This window comes from Oculina patagonica, chromosome 5 (genome assembly GCF_052425735.1).
Source record: "Oculina patagonica isolate OP01 chromosome 5, crgOcupat, whole genome shotgun sequence".
In the NCBI taxonomy this organism is placed as follows: Eukaryota; Metazoa; Cnidaria; class Anthozoa; order Scleractinia; family Oculinidae; genus Oculina; species Oculina patagonica.
The window spans coordinates 24,040,093-24,050,143 of NC_135762.1; the positions used below are offsets into that span (position 1 = coordinate 24,040,093).

Genomic DNA, 10,051 nt, shown 5'->3' on the forward strand with positions numbered 1-10,051 from the left:
AATTATATTTAAGTGTTGTACTTGCGTGTTTAAGGAGAGGAACACTAAGGAAAAGAGAGTTGCTATTCAAGCCTTTGATTCACTTCGACCATACACTACAGATTTCATGGACACGACACATCGCAATTTGATTCCGTAAAAAAGGAAGTCCATAATAGCGGGATTTATTTTCAGTAGTTCAAGTTCGGCCCATGGCTTCAACTCCTGTCCGAAATAACACGGTGTCCATCATTGCTAGGTGTTTTCTTCAAAAAAAGACAAGGGATCTCAAAAAAATTTCCTGCATTCCCGTATCAAACGGAAGTTAGCCGTCCGAAGAGAGCTCACTCAGGGATAATGAAGAAATCAATACACCGCATAAAACTGCGTAAAAACACAACCTTAAAAGACTAGACATAGAGTATTTTTTAACTGGTTTCAGATTTGTTCACAGCTACGAATTGAAACCTTATATGTCGTTTGGGTTTCCTTCGATCAAAACAGGAAGAGTTCCGTGATCCCGTGCAGCTCGCAGCTTATCCTTACTCGCGATGACGCAAATTTAGCCTGTACTAAAAATCAAACAAAAAGAGCGTAATCACTTTTGACAAACCTTGACACTCAGCCGTACTGGTCATTATATGGAAACCTCTTTTAATATTACATTACAAGATGGCATATATACGTGTTCTTTTTTATATAAGAACATATATTTAAGGCCATGCATTTTCTTAAATTTTTGGCCAAATCCTTCTATATAAACCTCTTTTAATTCTTTTAAGCAAAATATTACATTACAAGTAATATTGCCTTTTACAAAAGTAATTACGTTATATACACGGTTAAGTTAAGCGAGAAACCTATTTCTATGAATTGGTCTGTAATTTTATTCTTTCACTTGAAATAATGCTAATGAAACTGAAAGGACAGTCTGATAAGCTTCCACGTGCACTTAATCATATCCTACTTTTACCCAGCCTTTTCGTGCCTAGTTTCACACACCAGCCCTCGAGCACTTCAGTTTTTAAAAAATACTCCCACGAATTCGTCTGTGAGTTTTATTTTTATCGTTTGTTTGTTCCTTCTTTGAAATAAGATATTCACGAAAGCGAAACGTAGCCGGGATCCGATTGGATATCATTCAGTGCCGGTATGACGTCACCGTATTCACTTCCAAGAAAACATGTAAAGGCATAAAGGCAGTAAGGGCAAGTTTAACGATCAGAATCCAGAATTGTTTACAAAATGGAAATAATCGTTTAAAGCCGAACTTGTGTTTTGCTCGTCGTGAATTCCAAATCGGAGAGGCATAGTAGGTGGAGTTGCAAATAAGACCCTCGAGCATTTATTCAATGCATATAAAACGCTTTAGGTATAATGTCAAGATATACGTTTGCAAAAATAAGGACTAAAACTAATAAACACCTGGCTCAAATAAACTGCAGGAGTCAAATCATTGTAAACGCCGGGTCTACCAGGCCAAGTTTGAAGAAACGCTGAGGGCGTTAAATTGAGAAAATATGGTAAGATGAAGTAATATATATTCAAGAGCGCATACAAATTGTAACTTTCTACACTAGTCTATTCAAATTTCTATTTGAGATCCCTTTTTTTTACTATTTTTTATGAACTGAGAAAAAACCCCATCCATTTAGTAGAATATGCGAGCAAATTAAAGTTGTAAAAATACAAATTTTAGTTTCGTGCGTGCAGAATATTAGCCTCTCAAGATCATGTTATTTCGGGTGCTGCATCTGTAATAAAGAGTTACTGACTATAACTCGTTGGGTTACTATATTTCATTGTCAATTCATAATACTTCGGATTTTATAGGTTAGAATAATATGACTGAAGACTTCCCTTCAATGAAATGCCTCAAATTTCGGGTAGCCATGACAACCGGTTTCGAAAATGTCTGAGAATGATCCAAATGTCTCCGACGGGTGTTCGATTACCTTTGCTTAAAATCGGTTGGAAAGTTTTAACTCAGACGAAAAAAGCGCTTGACCACATGTCGTATTTCCCTGTTTCTTGCCCCATAGACAGCTGGATTAATAACCAGATCAAGGAACATCATGTAAACACCGAACATGCGCACTTCACGAGCCACGTGCACTCCGCGTGACACGAGAATGTCGAGGGTCGCGTTTGGGCCCCAGCACAAGCAGAAAAGGACCACTATCACTGACACTGTGCGAGCGATATGTACATCATGTCCTCTGAGTTCCTGTGGGTTTCTCGTGCCTAGGGAGGGGTGCCCCTCTCGTGTAAGCTGCAATGGGTCCTCGGTCTGGATATCTTGACTCCTGTGTACCACGATTCGCTCCCGATGGCGACGGACAGCTTGTGCTATTTTAATGTAGCAGATGATTACTGTTAAGATGCAACAACAAACAATCACTGAGCCGGTGATGCGAAATGATCTGTGACTATCCTCTGAGATGGAACAAAGCGACTTGAACGGAATAAACTGATATTTACCCCATCCATAGAAAGGACCACTGCACAACGCAATCGCTAAGAACCAAATGAATACAATCATGAAAATCACAAACTTTTTACAAAAGAACCTTCCATAGCTGTTTGGCTTGACAATCTTGAAATAGCGATTAACACTGATCGCAGTTAGCGTGAATAGACTCGTCGCAAACAAAGCGATGTCAAGAAAAGCGTAAAAATGGCAGAATCTTTCTCCAAAGCTCCACTCTCCTCTGACTATTGTGTTGATGAGCATTGGAAGTTGAGACAGCGCCAACAATAAATTAGACACTGTAAGATTCAGGAAAAATGCATTAGGAATTGTGCGAAGGTTCCTGTTCTTGTACACCGCGTAACATATGAAGATATTTCCACCGACAGCAAGAATGAAGAGGAGGACCGTTAGGGAGACTTCTATGGCAGTTTGTACTTGCGATCGGGAGGGTACTAAGAAAGATGATGCCTCCATTACTCAGAGAAGTGTACGCCCCTAGGATAAATACACTCCTGGACAATAGTTGTTTACCTCTACACGCCGGGCAGTTTAACAGAGCGCGTTTTAAAGACAAGTGAACAGGAATTCGATCCTTTAAAACTTGACAGACGTGTCTGACAGATGGTTGACGCCCATCACCTGTGTGAATAGTGTCACTCACTAGACTGACCGCGACACTCATTGATTAAAGTGGTCCACATGTACACAAGTTGTTTTGCGAGCTCAGTTGTTACGGAGTTTTTGAACAGCGGAACAATGAACGCTTTTGAAAAACAGGAGTTTCGTGAACGGAAAGTTATTGTTTGAAACTGAAACATATCGATATAAACAAATCATTATTGGGTTCTTATTACATTATAACTAGCAATGAAATATATTGGCTTAATTGCAATTGATTGGGCTAAGAGCTAAGGACTTATTTCTTCTCTTTCTTGTTGATTTTTCTTTCAGTTTTATAAACAAAAATGTTACATTACGATACCTTCATCGGGCGCTTTGTGTTTATAACGTGTCGTCCCTAATGCAAACCCTTTCGTGAGTTTAAGAGAAGTCGAAACATCAAGTTGTAAACTTTGCTAACCGAAAGGTAATATAAAACCTTTTCCTTGCTTTTCACATGTATAAAAATATCGTCTTTGTCCATTGACTATGGTACGGTGATTACGTTATGTAATTTTACATCACGCTTGGATATAAATAGGACATTGATGTCGTTATATAACTTCAAATTTCTTGTGTGGAACGGTTTATTTTCAGAGAGCGCTCAACGTTTCAGGATAGGTACTAAATTATTCAAAAACTTTCCGGGCTTCAGGAGTAATTCATCTATTTATTGCTACAGTTCTGTTTCGTATATGGTCAAACGATGACCACACTCTTCAGGCAATTTACTCAAATGACCGTTAATTTGAATGATGTCAAGATATATATTTTTTAATCAGTGGTAATACAGTATATAAACAAGAAGCTTGAGAAGCTTAAAATCGGGCGCTTAATAATTAGCTATTTGTTTTGACTTGAAATGCAGGGTACAGTACAGTAAAAATCACTGGAAAAACAGTCACTTAACCTATTCAGGCCGGGTTGGGGGGGGGGGGGGGGGCTTTTGAGGCCCGCGCTGACTTTGGACGCTTATAACTTTTTCAAGATTCAACCAAATGCTGCCAAACTTTGCGCGTTTATCTAAAATTTATCTCGCAATAATTTGGTAGGATTAGTTATTGCGCCAGTAACTTGAAATCACCATGGCAACGTCATTTTGACAAGCTTGTTTTCCCAAATTTGAATTTTTCGTGTTTCTATTTTATAATGAAAATCTGGAATGTTTTCAAGATTGCATTATTACTTAATGACATAACGGTCTCAATTTATAAAAATCTATTTCGCATAATACAAATAAACGATTGAACTAGACGTCTAGAAAATATGAATTTGTAACACTTAGCAAAGTGCAGCCTTACTTAATAAAGGCGGGGTTTTTACCTGAAGACCAATTTTTCCAACGCTTTAGGTGGCTGACGCATTTCAGTATTTTCCAGCCCTTACACTTTAATGGAACAGTATACAACTCCTAATCAGGTAACTACTATTGTCAAGAAAATGATCACAACTTATTGACCAATGATTAGGAATTTGTTTCATACCATTACTGTAATAGCAACTGGTGAAGAATAGTAGTACTGACCCAAAGCATAAGGGCTGGAAAACACTGAAAACCATTTCAGCCGCGTTTCAAGAAATCCAAAAAAGCTTTACTTATCCCATATATATTTGTTTTGCAGTATTTTGTTAATTTTTGGACGATTTTGGGGGATGTCTGGGAGGCGATAGTTTTTCTCAAAGGATTAGTAAAATTTAGACAAATAAGAAATATTGGAGATTTAATGTGATTTTCAAAATTTGAATTTGAAGTTAAAAATTGGTGGACGGACACCAAACAGTCTCCTGACAACCCGGAGTGCTCTTGCGAGGGGGTCAACTGTTTGGAGGTGTTTCTATTCTTTTCTTCAATCCCTTCTTTAAATCTCTTAAAGTTCCATTCAAATTCAGGTAGAACCCCACCTTAAGTTTTGTTCTTGTGAGAAAACAACAGAAGTCAAAGGTTGCGTGATATTACCAAGCATGGATTTTAATTCTCCCTCCCTTTCCATCTCCTTAGCCTTTCACCCCCACCTGTCCCTTCCTTTCTACTCTCATTCAATTTAATGTTTGTTTACATTTCCTAACCAATTCAGTATCGTACTAATCTGTGCCAAGCAATCAGATAATAACAGAAATTTGCCTTAATTTTGATCTTCCATACCAAGACCTTAGAGAAGAAACAGCTAATAAAACAAACACACTTGATAATAATTCTCTGAGGTTATACACCTTGCAGTATTAACGTACTAACGAACTTGATAACAAACCCCATGTCGTACTAAGGATTTTAACTGATCAACATAGAAAATAAGTTCACAATGGTTTGTTCCCAAAACGTGTATTACTGTATAGAGGGTCTGTATATTGACCTGTAACTTGTATACCGTATTGAAAAATTCAGAACGAACCGACTTCTGCCCGCTACCATGATATCATGTTGAAAAATTAGCTCGTTCGAAACCGTAGCAAAATCGTTAGAGACAGACAAGATACAGCCGTTTACTGGCAGTCTTTAAAAATCCTGAATTTCGTCAAAATGAGCCAAAATAAAGTTTTAAAATTTCCTTTATCAATATGGTTCTTATCTTTTTATTCAATTCTATGAACTGCTTTTATGCAGTACTGTCCACAAAGATTTCGATTTCCTCAAAGTTTCGGGACAAATGGATACAAAATATTTCGTGCAGAATGTAATTTGATTAAGCGAATGTTTTCACGTCTATAAATACTTCAAGCAGTGAATGAAAAACCGTTTTGTTTTCATCGATGAGAACCACTTTCAAATAGTTAATGCATAAAAAATAACAATCAGATCAGAATACAATAATTATTAATGTAAGGTCTCGCTATTATGTCTCGGCAGAGATACTTTTTTTTGCAAGTTCAAATGTACCGGTATGCAAATTTCGTGTGAAATGTAATTCGATTCCATTGTCTTGTTTACAAACTCTTTCTTAAGAAAGTTGTGGGGGTTTTTTCCTGATCATGTTTGTCTGTGATTTTTACAAAACATGTGGTCTCTCACAGATGTCACTTCCGGAATTTCTCATCTAAAATTCAATAGGTATTTAATTATAATTATTCGAAGTTTCCATTTTCAAGTCATCTTTTCATTCGATAGCTTTACTGATCTCGTAAAAAATTCCATTCAAGTTCATACCAATACTGTAAATTTCCAATGTTTTGCTGATGCATTAAGAAATCTTCTTTTCCCCAAGACAGTCACAAGGATTGGAACATGGAATGTGAGAAAATTAACGTAATATTAAACAGGAAAATCTGTTCAGGTGGCTATGGAGATGGATAAATACGGTGTTGAAGTTTTAGGACTGAGCTGAGTTCGATGGACTGCTTCTGGGAAAGTCACTCTGGTATATCAGGACATGTGTTGTTGTACTCGAGACCACCTAATGAGGGCGATGACCACAGAAACGGAGTGGGCGTAAAGGGGCTTGTCACTGATTTTAACAGATTTTTGAACAGCCAAAATTTACTTTTGTGCGATAGGAAACTGCCTAGAAATTACGATCCATTTTTATTAGAAATTGCTATATTAGAGTACTGAAACTGTTAACAAGCGAATGGCTAGGATGGGAATGGATTGCAACTTGAAAAATTAAGGCTCAACTTTTCAGGTTTTTTCCGTGCGTCTTAAAAAAAATCAATGTTTATAGCCGAAGTTTGATTTCGAATTCTATCCGTAAGTTTAAGTTAGTAACAATTATTCCATAAGCATGCGTTGGATGTGACATGGTTAATAGCCAACAATTTGCGTAGCGCCGAGTAGGCTATAACTATCTCATATGCAACAAGCGCGAGTGGAATAATTGTTTTATTCAATAATTGCAATATTGAGCTAACCGGCTGTTTTCGCTAACGCGCACACCTACTGGTCCATGGTATATGAGCACATATACCATGGGCAGTAAACCAATCAGAACTCATGAATTGCAATTTACCATGGCAAGTTTTTAATAACTTCCTTTAGATGTTCAAAGGTAATGATTTTAAAGGGTAAAGTTGCCTACCACATATTTCAGAACAGTTTAGTCCAAAAATCTGCGAAATCCCCCTGACGTAGTTCTTTTAATGTCGACCAATTGCAAATTTTTAACGAACAGTTGCAGAGTGTGCTAGAGAGGACGCCAAGCAGATAATTCATTACTGTGCTCGGTGACTTTAATGCCAAAGTGGGAAATGCCAACACTACTAGATCATTATGGGAAAGGAAGGTTTGATTTACTATGCCAGGAATAACGGACAGGAAGTACCATAACGCGCGCATGCATGTACAAAATTATCCACAGACTGAAAGAAACCTCAAAATTATATCGAAGAAGGGAGCATTTTTTATGGGGTAGAGGGTGGTGAGAAGGGGGTTGTGGTTGGAAGTTATAGAAGGTTCCTCATATAATAACGAGATTCATCCAGTTGAATTGAGCGCCAAAAGAGCAAACATCGAGCAACAAATCGAGTCAACCGCTTTTGAAAACATCAGAAAACAACTCATAGATTTTTAGATGCCCCCACAATAAACAGGCATTAAACATTTCAGTTTACAATACCTATTTCTTTTTTTCTGCGCTGATTAAAAAAACAAACAAACTATATTTTCCTACCTTTAAAAGTGCCAGTCTGCCTTCCCTTTTCTTCACGCTTTAAGCGAGCAAACTTTCAAACTACCTCTCGCTCGCGCAAATACCTTTACACCACTTTCTAGCACTCTCCTGGTCAAATCTCGGAATCCACATGGTTAGAACGGAAACCGCGTTTTTTTTACGGTATTTTGCATTAACGCAAGAAATATTTTAGCCTGTGTAAAAACCAATTAACTGGGCATTGTTGGACGGGGAAAAGTGGAACGTGCTCAGCCAAACTCGCAAGCCAGAACGCTGTTCATGACCATGTCATTAATTTATTCAACATATCCCGATACAAATATTTAAATCCTTCTGACTAGACACAAAGGAAAACAACCAAATAGCACCAACATGGTTCCTGACCACTTAAAACAAAGACAGTAAAATAGTACAAGGTCGCTTAATAAAAAAAAAACAATATTTAAGGCAATACGTTGCAATACGTAACCTTTGTAGTTAATCTCGTACCCAGATCTTCTCAACTACCGTGGTAAGTAGACATCTGGGTACGAGATTACCTTTGTAGTAGCTAAACGTTATACCCATTCTAAAACGTTTATAGCCTTTGTGACATTCATAGCTAAACTGTTCCATTTGTTAAACGGGAAAGAAAGAGGGAATCCGCCAGGGCATCGAGTATTAATTGGACATTAAATATTGTGACAGGTGAACTAAAAAGCCCATTCTTGAGGTCTGATCGTGAAGCTGACCAACAACGTTGTTTACGTTTAAGGGAAAGAATTTTTTTTGTATAAGACCAACTCAAAACTATTACTTTCACTATAAACAAAGTTCAGGTAAAGGTCACTATTCCCTGAACAGTAACCCACATTTCGATCGTAACAAAATGTAAACTTTTTACCAACAAATTGTAAATTTTGGTGCTCACTAATAACATTGAATAGGAATACTACATCCCTTGTTTTGGATACGTTGTGGCCTTGTGGTTTGTGCGTTCGCTTCTGAACTGAGAGGTCTGGGTTCTAGCCTTTGGCACTGGTTACTGTGTTGTGTTCCTGAGCAAGACACTTTACATTCACAGTGCCCCTAACCACCCAGGCCACAGTTGTTCAAGTAATATATCAAACACAAAAGATAGTGTTTCATCGGGATATCCAAACACCGAGATCAGATGAGAGTTGAAAATACGACGCGGAGTATTTTTGACTAAATTCGGGGTGTGGATAGCCAATGAAACGGTGTCTCGAGTGTTTGATATATCTTCGCAATCGAAAAAAAAAACTACAGAGTAAACGGAGAAATAAAATCGTAAAAATTTATGTTAATTAAGACCGGGTATCCAAACCTCCTTCACAATTATGATTTTCTTTGTTTTAACTTGATGAATTATTAATGACTTTGGGAGAGGGCTTTGCTAACCGTTGAATAAATCACCATCCAGTGGACAGCTTAGTATGTTTCTCAACCCTTATCCACTGGATAACAATTTATCCGGTGGATAGTATAATTCGCCCTTTAAGTGGAGTACTACCTGAATTTGAATAAAATTTTTAGAGGTTTAAAGAAGGGGTAGAAGAAAGATTTTTTTACCCAAACGCAAGAGCACTCCCGGTTGTCAGGGGACTGAAATCCGTGTCCATTTGCTAACTTATAACTTTACATTCTAATTTTGAAACTACATTAAATCTTCAATATTTTTTATTTCTCTCAATTTTACTACTCCTTTGAGAAACACTATCTCTTCCCAAACATACCCAAAAAATCAACCAAAAATTTGCAAAACATCCCGAAGCATAGATTTATGTAATAAGCTAAGGAGTTTTGGATTGGTTGAAACACAAACAAGATATATCCGTTAATCCCATACGGCCTTCTGGTGAACCCCCCGCGAGTACTATAAATGAGTTCTGGCGAACTGTACGGTTAGGCAACCTGACTAAATGCTGGAGAGTTACCCTGTGATGGTCTAGCATTCCATCTTGCTAGGAGGGAGGGGTGGCCCGGAGAGAGCAAGACTCCTATTCGCTTCATGCTACAAATATACCTGCGATACGCGCCAGCACCTGCCTCGTTCCCAGGTGCCGGTCAGTTGGTGGGAAATCAGGGAGAGCGAGGGGAAATGATTAGTAAGCGAGCCTGCATCAGTCCCACAACGCCAAGCGAACCGCGCACTATCAATCCCACAACGCAAAGGGCACCGTGCACGATCAAGGAGTGACGCCTGGGTACGAGGCGGCGCTAGCACTACTAATGACCCATTTGGTTCCCCTAATTCATTAGATAAGCCACCATGTTGGAGCGCTTATAACGTGTGATTTCCGTTTAACTATCCACCAGCCGGTGTTCTAGTATACTG

At 38.2% G+C, this 10,051-nt stretch overlaps 1 protein-coding gene across 1 annotated transcript; it reads right to left on the minus strand.

The window, feature by feature from the left end:
* Positions 1-1,449: 1,449 nt before the first annotated feature.
* On the minus strand, positions 1,450-2,926 carry LOC144654830 (G-protein coupled receptor 161-like). Its single transcript, XM_078515053.1, has one exon. It carries the CDS (start codon positions 2,924-2,926, stop codon positions 1,961-1,963), a length of 966 nt encoding a protein of 321 aa, XP_078371179.1. The 3' UTR covers positions 1,450-1,960.
* Between the last annotated feature and the right edge of the window lie 7,125 nt (positions 2,927-10,051).

Bases quoted from the DNA above. Each gene is read 5' to 3' on its own strand.
- LOC144654830 (XM_078515053.1), bottom strand. From the start codon at position 2,926: ATGGAGGCATCATCTTTCTTAGTACCCTCCCGATCGCAAGTACAAACT.